The following is a 14,964-nucleotide window of genomic DNA, read 5'->3' as shown; positions in this document are numbered from 1 at the left end:
TGGAAAAGGAAGAGTGCTAGGAAGCCTGACTCCAGGAGAACACTGTCTCCAATGTGCCTCTGGGCACCACTGTCAGGGTCATGGTCCTTCCCCCTTGGAATTCAGATTATGATTTCCAGCACAGCCTTCAGAGGCTAGAAAATCCAGAGAAAGGAGCTCAGAGAAGGATGGCTCATTCTTTATCCTAGCTGTTACTTGTGCTCCCACAGGGGCAGAGAAGGGATGAGGATGGAGAAGAGGACGCAACGCCTGCTAGACAAAGGGGGAAGAAGTGGGACCAAAGAGAGGCCTATCCCCTGGACCAAGTGGCCAGCTTCTAATTCATGCGGACACCTGCCTTGTTCTGGTTATAGGCTAGTGTGAGTCTGGGTTTGGCCTGGATACTTTAAAAAACGTTTAATTTTGGAAAGAATCTTTGATTCTGTCTGCAGTGTGTAATACATTTGTAGAAGCATCAAGTTGTCTTGGCACGCCCTGAATGAGGCAACAGGAAGCCTGATTTCTACTCCTGACTGCCTCTGACCTGCCAAATAACCCTGAGCAAGTGATGGCCTCTCTATGAGCTTTACTTTTCCTTCCTGTAAGTCAAAGCAATCTCCGGCATAACTGAGACTTTTTACCCATTGACTAGCAACCCCCAATTTCCCTCTCCCCTAGTCCCTGGCAAACACCATTCTGCTCTCTGCTCCTATAAATTTGACTGTTTTAGGTTCTTCATACTGGTGGAATCATGCATTTGTCCTTCTGTGACTGCATTACTTCACTTAGCATAATGTCCTCCAGGTTCATCCATGTGACAAGATTCTCTTCCTTTCTAAAACTCTACTATATGTATACACCACATTTTATTTATCCATTTATCCATCTATGTACATTAAGAAGGTAGCTCTCATGTTAAGTGTTCTTACCACAACAAAAAACAAAACAAAACAAAGTGATCTGCAAATGCCTGTATTAGCTCTCTCACCTTCCAGAATCCCCGAGTGACCGTGATTGTGACTGGCAAGCTCGGACTGTTTGACAACAGGAAAAGGCCAGTGTGGGACTCGCATGGCGAACTTTCAGCAGCAGGATTATATACTAGGTATACACAGTGACTGCCACGAAGTCAGGAAGGAGAAAGCGAGGTTGAGTATGACCTTGGGGCCCAAATCCTAAACAAGTGGGGGGAGGGGCACTGTGGCAGAGAGGAAAATCAGCCACAGAACAAGCTCTCTCAGTGCCCGGACATTCTCACTGAGCCCATATCCAGCCCTTTGGCTCCTGACAGCCCCCAAGCCCTCCAGGACCTGGAACAAGGTGTGTGAGACATGTGGGAACATGGACACCTCCCGAACCTTTGGGGCCCTATTCTTTCCTATCCCTTTGTGCTCTGAGAGTTTGCCTCCCTCATCCTCCTCCACTCATGCTGCCTTGAGGTATCTCTTTGTGTGACTGTACTGAACGCTGCACTCTCTGCATGGTTACTGGGCAGCCGGGGAGAAGCAGGGCTGGAGTGCAGCTTGGCCCCTCGCTGTGCCAAGTAAACAACACGGAACCAAATAAGTGTTTTCATTTCATTAAACTGTCTTGCATTCAAGTTTGTTTTCCTTACTTAAATGCAGGAGCTGAGTCTAATGTATTCATTTCTTTATTAGTTTATTCTAAGCTATTCACTGAATACTACTTTATGTGCCAGGCAGTAAGGACAAAACTGTGAATAGGACAGGCAAGGTCCCTGGCATCCAGGGAGCTATTCTGACAGGGAAAGGTAAGGAATGTACAGAAAAATAAAGAACACAATCAAGGTTTGAGGTAAGTATGAAGAAGGAAATAAACAGAAATTCCATTGCCAAACACAGCAGGTGAGCAGGGTAGGCCCTCTTAAGGAGGTGACATTAACTTAAGACCTATATCCAGCTGTATAGGAAGCAGGAATAGTGTTTCAAGTAGATAAAATTGCAAGCGCAAAGGCCCTGGGGTGAGTTTAAAGAAAAGAAAAGAAAAGAAAAGAAAAGAAAAGAAAAGAAAAGAAAAGAAAGAAAGAAAGAAAGAAAGAACAGATAGAACTCATTTTTATATCCTTCATGATATCTGCAAAAGTCTACACATTAGTTGAATTTCATTTGATCCATGATTAACACAGGGCAACAGAAGATGAAATGGTTGGTGCCAACAACCGTAAGAGGAAACACATAGGAGAAGCAGGTCGGAGGTGGGGTGGGAAGATAACAGGTTCAGCTTGGGATGTGTGGAGTTCGAAGTGTCTGCAGGGCTTCCGAGAAGGGCCTAAAGGGGCAACTGGAAGCTAGAGTGTGGGGCTGCACGGTGGGGTCAGGCCAGAGAGTCAGCTCTGGGAATGCCATCTACGTAGGGCTGGCCACTGCCCTGGAATGGGCTGACTGAGCAATGGACACAAAATGAGAGGCAGGGCCGGAGCTCAGGCCTTGGAAAATAAATGTCTCATGTGGCAGCGTAGGCAGGGTAGGATGTCAAAGAAGTAGGGAGAGAACCAGGAGAGGACGGAGACTGAGAAGCCAAAGGAAGAGGGAAGGCCATTGATCTGAGTAAGACGGGGTCTGAGGTGGACAGTATGGAGAGGGCCTGGTTTGTGGAGGTCAGGGGAGGTCATGCAGAGCAAATGACAACAGTGAGGAAGAAGAAGCATGGGGAAGGTTTGAATATGTTTGTGGGCTGAAGAAAGTCCTACAAAATTTCTTCTAACCACCTCCTTCTTCTTTGCTTCAGCCACACTGACCAAGTCTTCTAGCTCAAGAAGGTCATTCCACCAGCCCACCTTTGCACTGCTGTTCTCTGTCAGGAACACTCTGTTCCTACATCTTCCCATTGCTTTCTCCCTCACACTATTCAGCTCCCTGCTCAAAGGTTTCCTCTTCATTAAGGCAGAATTCCCTTAGAAATTAGAGTCCTCATGCATTGCTGGTGGGAGTGCAGCTGCTGTGGAAATCGGTCTGGTGGCCCCTCAAAAAAATTAAACTTAGAATTACCATATGATCTAGCAATTACATTTCTGGATCTATACCCAAAAGAGCCGAAAGCCGGGTCTCAAAGAGGTATCTGTACACACATGTTCATAGCAGCATTATTCACAATAGCCAAGATGGGGAAGCAATTCAAGTGTCCATCAACCTAATGAATGGATAAGCAAAATGTGGTCTATACATACAGTGGAATATTATTCAGCCTTAAAAAGGAAAAAAATTCTGCCCAGCCGGTGTATCGCAGTGGTTGAGTGTCAACCTATGAACCAGGAGGTCAAAGTTTGATTCCTGGTCCGGGCACATGCCTGGGTTGTGGGCTTGATCCCCAGTGTGGGGAGTCCAGGAGGCAGCCGATCAATGATTCTCTCTCATCATTGATGTTTCTATCTCTCTCCCTCTCTCCCTTCCTCTCTAAAATCAATAAAAATATATTTTAAAAAAATTTTAAAAAAGGAAAAAAATTCTGACATATGCTATACTATAGATGAACCTTGAGGACATTATGGGAAGTGAAATAAGTCAATCACAAGGGACAAATACTGTATTATTCCACTTGAATGAGGTCCCTAGAGCAGTGAGACAGAAAGTAGAATGGCGATTGGCAAGGACTGGGGGGATGGAGGGGAGGAATGAGGAGTTAACGTTTATTGGGCACAGAGTTGCAGTTTGGGAAGATGAAAAAGTTCTGGAGACGGATGGTGCTGACAGTTGCACAAGTGTGAATGTACTTAATCCCGGTGAACTGCACACTTAAAAATGGTTATGATGGTGGATTTTACATTACGTATATTTTAACGTAAGTTTTAAAAATGGGGATAAAGGCCTACTCTAACCTCCCTAACTTTTCCTCAATCCTCACCCCTGGTGCTCTGTCCTCCACCATCACAATGCGTTTTGTTTGTCTGCTGTTTACAGCACTTTCACCACCTGTGCCACCTCAGGAGTTTCTGGCTGACCGTTCCTCTTATTTAAAATGTAAATGCCACCAGGACAGGTAGGTGCCCAGCCTGACTTGTGGCTGCTGTATGTTGAGCCCATAGAAGGGTGCCTGGCACATATTAGGTGCTCAGTGAGTACTTAGTAAATAAATAAATTTCTGTTGAAGAGGAGGAGGGACAGGGAGAAACTGAGTTAGGATACAGAGAGAAGAGCTGCAGACGGGAGGGAATTCATGTTGGAAAGGGGACGAGGTTGTTTTCTGGGAAGGAGAGCTGGCTGCAGCCTGAGGAAGCTGATGCAAGTCTAGAAGGGCCTCCCCGGGACCAGGGGAAGTAGCATTTGCAGGGGGGCAATGTGCAGGACTGCACAGGTGGGTTCCGAGGTCTGTGGCGTGGAGAAAGCACAGGGGGACACTTAACCCAGGCTGGAGACTGGCCCATGGAAGTAACCAGGGCTCACGGGGACCCTTTAACTTAGGCAGACGGTCAGGGTAAGGCCAAAGGTAAAAGGCCTACGGGCGTGAGGTCTGCAAGGAGGTGCAGCCAGGGAGGAGACAACTTGCATAAATGGGGAGCCACGGAGGGCGTGATGGCAGGAGAGTCTGTTCCAGAGGCAGGGCACTAACTTCTGCCCGGGGTCAGGGGTGGACCTGTCAGGGAAACTCCGTGACGATGGGTCTCAGGCTAGGGAGGGGCCCCAACCCCTGGGCTGGTCTCGAGGGAGCTGGTATTTAGCTTGAAAAGTACCCATTAGTCTGAGAACTGGGCTCATTGTCAGGGAGGAGCAACAGGCCAGCCAACCTTTGAATGTCTCCTTTCACAGCTAGATCTATTTTTAAGTCCTTCTCATTTTTCCTTTTTTGCCCCCTCCTTCCTTCAACCCACACCCTTTGTATGTCTAGGAGTGGGAGAGAGAAAGAGGTCCCATGTGGGTGGACTAGTTGAGTTCAGCTTCCTATCCTGCTCCAACAACCTCTCCCCCGTCCTGACTTGGTCACCCCAAAACATCTAGGAAGAGTGGGGCTTACCACCCTTTATGTTTACATAAACCATATCAAACTGTAAGAAGGGTGCGACTCACCCCTCCACTCCCCCAACCTGACTCCTGAGGCAGGGGGAGGGGTGGGGAGCAGTTCTATTGCTCACTCATACCTTCTCTAGGCCTGTTCCTGCAAGGTGGTTGGAGATGGAAATCTGGGTCCCATTTTCCCAATGATGTGATGGAGGCACAGAGAGGAGAGGTCTTTGCCTTCTGGACAAACAGAATTTTCAGACACCATGGAAGACAAAGAATCAGGAATAAATGCTCCTTCTCCCCACCTCCCACCCCACCAAGTGTCTACAGCAAACAGGAGCCAGGAAAGATTGCTCACTCTGGAAATCTCCTTGCACACTTGCCCCGAGGCCTGGCAACTCGGGAACTCTTCCACACTGAGCGCTCTGGAACAGCCTCTTAGGGGTCAGTTTAGCAGCAGGTACAAAGACCGCTCGCCGATCCACTGAGTCCCTTCTGGGATCTGCCCTAGAGGAAATCTTGCACGTGCATCTAAGGAGGTGTATGAGCAGTGCACTGCAATGCTGTTGGTGATGCAAGCACATGAAAAACATGGCAAAGGTCCCTCAGCAGGGGGATGGTGAAATAAGCCACCGCATATCCATAAAATGGAATACTACGCAGCGCTAAAAAATAATTTAGACTTCTATATACCACTATGGGAAAATACTAAGAATTCTGTGTATAAACCCAACCAACCCGAGTTACTCCAGGTTTCTTACAGTATATAATTTATGGAAAAATAACTCCACAAACAATACCACCCATTTTCCACTTATAATAATAAAATATGTGGGTGAATACAGGAGGAAAGTTCTGGAAGGGTTCATGCCAAACTGGGTACTACAGTTACCTCGGTAAGGGCACGGGGATTGGGAAGGAGTATTCCAGGGGTCTTTAACCTTCACCTGTGATGATTTCATATGCCACAGGGAGAATCTAGTAGAGCACATCTCACGTGATGAGAGCGTAAGTTTTAAACGTAATTTCGACTTTGGCACATGATGAAAACCTCACGAAGAAGGAGGAGGGGGTGGTGGGACAGAGAAGCTCAGCCTCGTTGGATAGATCAGAAGGCTGGGCTCCCGAGAGTGAACTGACCTGCCGGCAGGAATCTTAGACCCGCATTTCTCCCTCTGCTCAGAATGACAGGATGCTCCGGTCTCCGACCCGGGCTCCCTATGCAGGCCCCACACCTGGCTGGCCCCCAGCAGGATGTATCAGAGGCCCCTGACTGAGGCAGGAGCTGCCTTCGTTCCATGACTTGGCATTGTTGCCGAGTCCCACTTGACCTGAGGCAGGTTGTTTCCCACCCGAAAGCTCTGACCTTCGTGTGTTCTTTTCCTGTGTGTCAGGCATTGTTCTCAGTTTCCATAGACGTGTTTACTCTCATAACTATTCTGAAGCAGTACTGTGATTGTTTTCCCGATTTTGTAGATGGGAAACTGAGGAACAGAGTGGTTAAGAAGTTGTTCAAATCACTCACCTAGCAAGTGGCAAAGCTGGGTGGGTGTGAAGCTCTTGTTCTCTATGCTACCCTGCCTCTTATAAGCTTCTTATTCCTGGGGGTGTCCAAGGAGCAGCCTGGAGACCAGAAGGCTGGGATGCCGATCACCAATGTCCAGGGCCCTCGTACCTCATGTCTTCACAAGGGATCCTGGGAGGCCAGACCCTCCCTTCTCCCACTTTCCCTTTGACTCTGACTCAGTAGGTCGTTATTATGCCCCTACTATGTGGCCGGCACTTTCCCATCTGTGTTCTTATTCAACCCATAGCCCAGAAGTTACTATTAATGCTCCCATTTTAGAGACGGGAGGCTGAACTGCGTGACAGAAAGCGACTGGTCAGCGGTAACACAGCTGGAGGAGGAGATGAGGATGGTTCCAGAAGAAGGTCTAACAGAGAACTCTGTGACCATGGTAGGAAGCCAACACGAGGTGGGGGACCTGGGAGCCCCAAAGTCACATCTGGGAGGCCCCGCTGCTCCATCAGTTCTTCAACTCTTCCAGGCATGGTCCCCACACCCGATTCAGAGCTCAGATTCAGACCACATTCCCAATAACTACTATAATTTTCCTGCTCCCAGGTTCCATGACCTCAGGGATGCCCAGGAAAGGCAAATCCATCTCTAAACAGGCAAGGCATGCTAACTCAACGTTCCCCTTCCTTCTCCCAAAAAAGTCAATAGTTCCTTTCTGGGAAACAGGGAGGAGTGAAGAGGTAAGAGAAGGTCCCCAGGACTGCAGCAAAAACAAACAAACACTGGGCATGGAGCCAGCCAGACCTGTTTTTGAATCCCCACCCCCTCAATCACCAGCAGTGTGGCCTTGGCAAACCACTTAAACTCTCTGAACCTCTTCCTCAACTGTAAAACAGGGATGATGGTACTGACTTTGAAACAAGGGTTATAGGGAATAAAAGAGATAACAAATGTGCAAGCGTTTGGTGCCAGGAAAGCACTCACTCTATCTAGAGGGGGGGAAGCAGGGACAAGAGTGAAAGGGGGAGGGGACGAGGGGCCCGGTGGGAAAGCCCCCTTCAGGGTTCCCCATGGCACTGGCCAGGTCACTTTATGAAAACACTGTATGGAGAGATAAATGAATTTTTAAAAGAAATCAAGGGTATAAAAACAGAACGAAAGACATCACCATTCATAAAATGCTTGGTAAGGGCCAGGCACTCCTGCTGAGTGCTTCTACATGAACAGTCTTTCATCAGTGACACGCCTACCCTAGGATCGGAAGGAGATGACAAAGTGTGGAAGACAGACACAGGACAAGGTGCCTAAAGGAGGTCTGTCAGATAGGAGGGCAGTGTTCCTCTGCCTTCCCAGCTATCCTCACAGGCAGGCAGGAAAGGGGCCCAGAAGATGGAGTGGAGAGAATTTCAAGCATCTAACCCTTCCTCGCCTGTCCCCTGTGGTCTTAATTCCTGGCTCTCATCACCCTGTGATATTTCCCTGGTAACACTGAAGACCAGCTGAATAGTGACGCTGGGCAAGTTCTTTACCTCTCTGTTTCTTCAAATGTAAAACATGGACAGCAATTCTCGGTTCCCAGAAAGGGAGTGTGGAAGGAATGAGATGATGTCAGTGGATGGAAGTGAAGCAGGGCTCACCATGAGCACCCAATAGCGAGCACATATATTGTGGATTCAAACAACCGAGGATCAAAAATATTCTTTAAAAAAAAAAGAAAAGAAATCACAGAAAGTTCCAAAAAGCAAAACTTGAAGGCACACGAATAAAATGATACATAGGCACACCCTGCTGTAGCCTCTACGCAAAGATAGGTTATAGAAGGGACTTGAGTGGCCGTGGATTTTGGTATCTGTGGGGATTCTGGAACCAATCCCCGAGGACACTGCGGGACAACTGTAATTACCACCATGCACCAGCGCTCCATAGGAAGGTCTGGGTCTCCACTGAGACTTGGATCCAAGTGACTATCTGCCTCCAAACAAAGGGCTAGGCAGCCCTTCTCTCAGCCCCACCTCCTAGTGCACCACTGCAGGGTATGGAGAAACCAACTTTCTTCCCAGACTTCTGGATACAGTTAAGGAAACTCACTCAGATCCTTTAACTCATCTCACCCTCATGTTCCCCGCTTTGCAGACGAGGAAACTGAGGTCCAGGGGCCCATGTCATTAGACTCCAGGTCTGTCTTGATTCATTCAGGAAGCTTTATTCTAGTTCATCCACAAAGGTTCTGGGAAGCCCAAACTTCCTCAGACCCAAGAGGGTATCAGCAGGAGTAGTCGCCCTTGCATCACCAACACAGGACCCCGTGCCTGCCATGTGTCTTAATGCTGCAGCCCCGGCTGCTCTGTGATTCAGCCTCTGTATCCAGCGCGGGCCTGGCTGTTTGCCAACAGCTCCCTCCACATCAAAAGGGGATGGAGTGGGTCCTTCGCCATCCTCTCTCCACCTTCACATCTCTGATCCCCCACATCCCATTGGCCCCTTACCCTGGGTGAGGCACCCTACCTTGTTGGTGAGGCTGGGGTCTCTTGGAGCACTGTCCTCCTCCTCGGAGCTTCCCTGCTCTTCATCCGATGTGAGGTCCTCCTTGGGGGCTGCGGCTGAGATGGGACAGACCTTGTAGGGTTCTGTGTAGGCACTGGGGTCAGAGCAGAGGAGAGAGAAGGTTAGAGCTCTGTGTCCAGCAAAGGCAAAGTGAATAGGCCAGGGGACCAATTAATGCTATAAGCCAATAACAAGTGCAATGTGTGCAGAGAGCTCTGTGCCCTCCATGGAGACCCAGAAGTGAGTAAGACACAGACACAAACCTTCCTACCTGTCCCCATTCTAGTTATGCTGGCCTCCTTTTAGTTCCTCGAACATGCCAAACTCTGCCTCAGTGCTTTACACATGCTGTCTCAGACAGACCCTTCTCCTGTTAGATACAAGGCAGGCTGTGATGCCAAAGGAAGGTAGAAATAATTACTATGAGGACAAGAGATATTCAATATGATTGATCTGGTGGTCTAGACTGGCTGATCAGACAACAGGGTCAGTCCACAGGTGGCCATGTTCTCTGAGCCTAAGAAGAAATGCAAGGATGTAGTAGACAAAGTGTGGGATACACATGCCGGCCCCTAATCCCAGCTTTGCCATCAGCTAGGTCATGGACAAGACATATCTCAGGATATTAGTTTCTATCTAGTCTTCTTGGGGATAATCCCCATCTCAAGTTCTTGGCAGATGCTATGAGGATCAATGCTTAGAAAGCATATACAGTTGACCCTTGAATAACACTGGGGTCTGGGGTACCAATCACCTATGCAGTCAAAAACCCAAGTATAACTTAAGTTGGCCCTCTGTACACACGGGTTTCCAACTGGATAGAAAGTACAGTTGACCCTTGAACAAATGTGTTTAAGTGTAGTACAAACCCGCGTTGTTCAAGGGTCAACTCTACAGGTATGATAACAATCTCATATCTATACTGCTATGGCTACTATGTAGGCATGCCATTAATTAATTCATATATGCGTACAATAAATATTTATTGATTGCCTGCTTTATGTCAAGCACAGAGCTAGACAACCAGTAAAACACAAGTGACTAAAGCAGATATGGTCGCTGTTCTCAAAAAGGGACAACTAATGTATGATCACAAATTGTGATAAGTAAAGGATGGGAAGGAGGTGCTTTCATAGAGAATAACAAAGTGGAACTAGATAGTTTAGATAGTTCAGGGAGGGCCTCTCTGAGTGTGAGACCAGGAGGAGAAGGAGCCAGCTTGGTGACAGCACGAGGACGTGTTCCAGGCGGGGAGAGCAGCTATGGAAAGGCACGGAGGCAGCAAAGCGCTTGGCATGTGACACAGACCGACCTGGAGAAGAATTCTCCCTTCTGGAATTCCAAGCCATCCCCACAGAGGCGGCTCTGGCCCCATAATATCCCCCTTGCCCTGATCCCTGTTCCTGGCCTCCCTCTCCACACAGCAGAGTAATTGTTCTACAGTAGAGATCGGGCCATACTCCTCTCCTGCTCAAAAATCTTCAATGGCTCCCTCCTGCCTTTGGCAATGTGGTCCCAGACTTCTCACAAAACTCCTCTTCATACGCAAAATCCAGGCATCTAGTCTTACTAACTTTTTATCACACACTTATTCCTGCCCTCTGGAATGATGGAGAGATGGATGGGTGGGTGGGTGGGTGGGTGGATGGATGGATGGATGGATGGATGAATGGGAGGAGAGAAGGGAGCATCCACTTGCTGGATTGGATAGGCCTGACTCTAGCCCAGGAGCACTGCATCCACCTCAGGTCCTGGTTCAGGCAGGGGAGGCATGGCTAGGGCAGGGGACATCAGAAGAGGAGAAACTGAGCCTCAGGCGACATCTGAACTAGGGGCCCATCCTGGGGCTCCTTCTCAATTATTGTAGGAGACAGGATGCCTATCTCCACAGCAATTTGAAGCCCAAGGAACAAGAGCAGGATAAGCATCCCCTAGTCCACATGGGGGCCATGAGGCCAGAGAGATCAAGGATAAGGTGGCCTGTGATGGTGGGGCCTGTTCCTGCCTAGGCGTCTGCTGACATAATGTATGTATGGAGGGCACTTGTAACTGTGCCCTTGTGTGCAGAGGCCAAAACTGAGTCCTGACCCCGGCTGAGCCTTGACCCTGAACCCTAGGCTGAGCCAAGATCTACTTTACTATCCGACTGGCTACTCCACTGGTTAGACCTTTTTTTCTTTCTTTTCAAAAAATACTTTGTTTGCCTTTTTCTTTCAAACTGTGAGAGCAAACAACATATTTTTGCAACAAGCTATATATCACCAAGGTGTATAAAGGCATAAGAGAGTCCTCCAAGGACCTCCCTAACCTCCTTCACCATCAGGGACCACCGGTTCCCTCCACTGAGGAGCTGTCCCTAGCCTAAAGGTCAGGCACACTGTACTTGCTCAGCAAGCTCAGAACCACATTCAGGAAAGTGACTGCATGGCTCACTGAGCCCTGGCTCTCCTCCCTCGAGAGCCACCTGCATCAATTTGCAACCATAGGTCCAGCAGACATGGAGTGGACCCTGCTCTCCCCTTAAGAGGAATGGCTCCATTAGGCTCCATGACTTCCTGTGGAGGATTACCAGTCATGGTAAGAGATGAAGCAGTTACCTGTGTCCCTGAACCATTCCTCTTCATCATGAGAAGAAGGTACATGCCAGGCCTTTCCTAGAATGTGTTGTAAAGGAGGAAAGGACTCCCAGTCAAGCTTCCCACAGGGTGCTGGTGTCACCATCCTCCCAAGCAGCAAGCCAGAAATCTGAGCATCTCCTTGCACAGCCAGCCCCTACTTAAGCATTAAAACCCCTTCCGGTTTTACTGTTAAATGTCTCTCACCTCTGCTTGCATCTCTGTCCTAGCCTCTGTGGTCCAAGCCATCTGTTGCCTGGACAGACATCTGTAACAGCTGCCTTCCTGTTCTTTCCCGTCCCACCCTGGCTGCCCTCCAATCTGTTCTCCACCCAGTGGCCAGAGGGACCTTGTCAAACCCCATCTGATTGTGTCACCCTCTTGCTTAAGTTGTTCAGGGATATTCCAGTGCTGTTAGAATTCAAATCCAACAGCTCAGCCTGTCAGGCAAGGCTCTGCTCAACTTGGGACACGGGAAGGTAGGTGTCCTTGGGCCCTGATGCTTGCTGTGAAGTCTGCCCAACATCGGATGCTGCTGGGCATCATAGAACTTGGGGGCTCTGTCTCAAACCAAGCACAGGGTTGATTCCATGGAGCCCAGCTGAGCCCTGGGTGACACTGGGGAGAGAGCTCATGAAAGCCCCCCGCCCCCGCCCCGGGTAGGGGGAGGCGCTGGATCAAGGTCACATGGCAAGTCCAGGCCAACACATGTTACCTCTGAAGAGGCCTCTCCCAATGCTCAATCCCATTTTATAGGCATGAAAACAGAGGCCCACTTGGGTTCCCTCAGAGTGCTGAGGAGTGTGGATGTCAGGTTGCAAGGGCAAAGCAGGTTTTGTTTTTTGTTATTTGTGCTGCTTTTTATTTTATTTCAAGAGGCAGTGGATTGCAGAGATGAGAGCTCACACTCCCATGTCAGACTGCGTTCAAATTCTGGCATGCCACTTATTGGCCATGTTTAACCTTTCCAAGCCTCAGCGGTGCCTAATTAATTGAACTGTTGGGGGGTTAATGAGTTAAATCATGTAAAACAGCTCTCTTCATTACCAGCTCAGCCTTGGCTATTTTATTATTTTCCTACTGTTGTCTTAAAGTCAACTAATTTTTAACATGTGCTATTACTCTGGTTCCATCCTAAGTGATAAACCATGAAGTCACACTGTGTGTTCTTCTAACACTTTAAAATAAAACATATAGCCCTAGCCGGTTTGGCTCAGTGGATAGAGCATCGGCCCACAGACTGAAGGTTTCTGAGTCTGAATCCGGTCAAGGGCACATACCTCAGTGGCAGGTTCCCCTGCCATGGTTGGGGTGTGTGCAGGAGGCAACCAATCAATGTGTCTCTCTCACATAGATGTTTCTCTCTGTCTCTCCCTCTCCTTCCCACTCTCTCTAAAAATCAATGGAAAAATATCCTCAGATGAGGATTAACAATAAAATAAAATAAATAAAATAAAATAAAGTAAAATAAATAAAATAAAATAAAAATAAAATAAAATCTCTCTATATAAAACCCTAAGCGACTGGTCAACCGTTCGACCAGTCCACCATTTGACTGGTCGCTATGATGTGCACTGACCACCAGGGGGCAGACACTCAATGCAGGAGATGCCCCCTGGTGGTCAGTGAGCTCTCACAGCGGGAGCGCCGCTCAGCTGACCCGACAGGCACCAGACGTTGGGCTCATGGCTGGCGAGCGCAGCTGCAGCAGTGCGAGCCTCTTCCACCTCCTTGGCGGCGTTACGGAGTGGCGGCAGGTGCAGCGGACAGGGATGAGTGGGCGCTGGGGGCTCCCGCAAGGCTCGGGCTCCTCCCTGGCAGCCTGCCATTTCGCATACTACTACATCCCCCAAGGGGTCCCGGATTGCGAGTGGGTGCAGGCCAGGCTGAGGAACCGCACTGGTGTGTGAATCCATGCACCAGGCCTCTAGTAAACCATATAATTATTAATCTATAACATTTGACTCAAATGATCTTGCTCAGCATTGGAAATTCCCAGAAATAAACCCGGTGACCTCTGACCCACCAACCATCTGTCCTCAATCCAACCTCAGCTTTGGCTAGAAATGTGGCCCATGCTCTTTTAATTCTACTTCTTCTTGTAACTTCTGTTTTCTCAAAAGATCCCTAAAACGTAAGTCAGGAGGCAAAGGTTCAGGTGCTCTGATGATATTTCTGACTTTTTTTTATTTCACTGTGAACACAACAAATGAGGATAAATTGCCATTAAAAATGTGCTTTCACAACAGAAAAGAGCAAGTATCACCCAATGTCTTTGAAGACCCAATGAAAGTTATAGCGACAGACCTTATCTTGGGGAGAAATCAGTTAAATAAGCAAACCAAAACATTCTGATTCTAAGACCCCAAGTGTCTACAGATCTGCTCCTTCAGACCCTTGATAGTTGCTACCAGGCTGAGCTTCGAACCCAGGGAAAGAAAACAGCTCTGAGAAATATTTCCTTGACACCTTCTGTCCAAAGGCTCTGGCAGGCAGGCCCTGGCAGAACTTGTGTCTTGGGTGAGTAACCACTTCTCCCCGTGAGGAAACCCTTACACACCACATCCATCTCCCCAGTCTGTCAACATACAACTCTGAGATGGATCCTTTGCACAGTATGGTCTAAGGAAGACTGCAAAACTTTATATTTTTGGCTACCTGGTGCCTGTCTGTTTGGTTTTTCAATCATTCAAAAAAAAAACACCTATTAAGAGCCCTCCATGTTCCAGGCTCTGTCTTATAGGTACTGATGGAAAACAAATAGACAATGTTCTTGTTCTACAACCTCTCTAATTAAAATACCTATTATAATCATAACTAAGTGAGGTATTGTTCCTAGACAGCTTCTGTGCATCCACCAATACATTACACATAAGAAAGCCCTCTAACTCAACCACTGACCCATCTATATCCTCTTCCATCCACTCATCCACCCATCTGTCCATCCATCCAACTACCCATCCACTTAGCTATCTATCCAGCCATCCTTCCATCTATCCCCTTAGCTATCCAGCCATCCAATCATCCACCCTTCTACCCACCCATTCCTTCACTCACATATTCAACAAATATAGATTAGCACCTACTTCAAGGAGCTAACACATGGAGGAATCAAAGGTGACTGAAGTACTCTCTCTGGCCTCAAAGAAAGTATAGGGCAAAGTATTGGTTAAGAGGGTGGACTCAGAAGTCAGACTGCTTGGTTTGAATTCCAGCTCTACTTTAAGCAAGTTACTTAACCTTCCTATGCCTCAGTTTTCATTTTTTAATCTTTTAAAATCTCTACGTCAGGAGTCATGAAAGATGCCAGGGAAACAGGCAAAAAAAAAAAAAAAGCCACATGGTCAGGGTT

General features: G+C 48.0%; 1 protein-coding gene across 2 annotated transcripts in view; it reads right to left on the bottom strand.

Annotated features, from left to right (window-relative positions):
• Window positions 1–14,964, bottom strand: part of FGD5 (FYVE, RhoGEF and PH domain containing 5) — a 116,337-nt gene that overhangs the window by 60,045 nt on the left and 41,328 nt on the right. For both annotated transcript variants that reach the window (XM_079794674.1, XM_079794675.1), the window contains exon 3: window positions 8,959–9,091. In XM_079794674.1, the coding sequence (XP_079650800.1) occupies window positions 8,959–9,091 (133 nt within the window). The remainder of the gene's footprint in view (window positions 1–8,958; window positions 9,092–14,964) is intronic.

Source organism: Cnephaeus nilssonii (genome assembly GCF_951640355.1).
Source record: "Cnephaeus nilssonii genome assembly, chromosome: 17".
NCBI classification, from domain to species: domain Eukaryota; kingdom Metazoa; phylum Chordata; class Mammalia; order Chiroptera; family Vespertilionidae; genus Cnephaeus; species Cnephaeus nilssonii.
The sequence above is the reverse complement of the archived record's forward strand: the minus strand, read 5'-3'. Positions and strand labels throughout refer to the sequence as shown.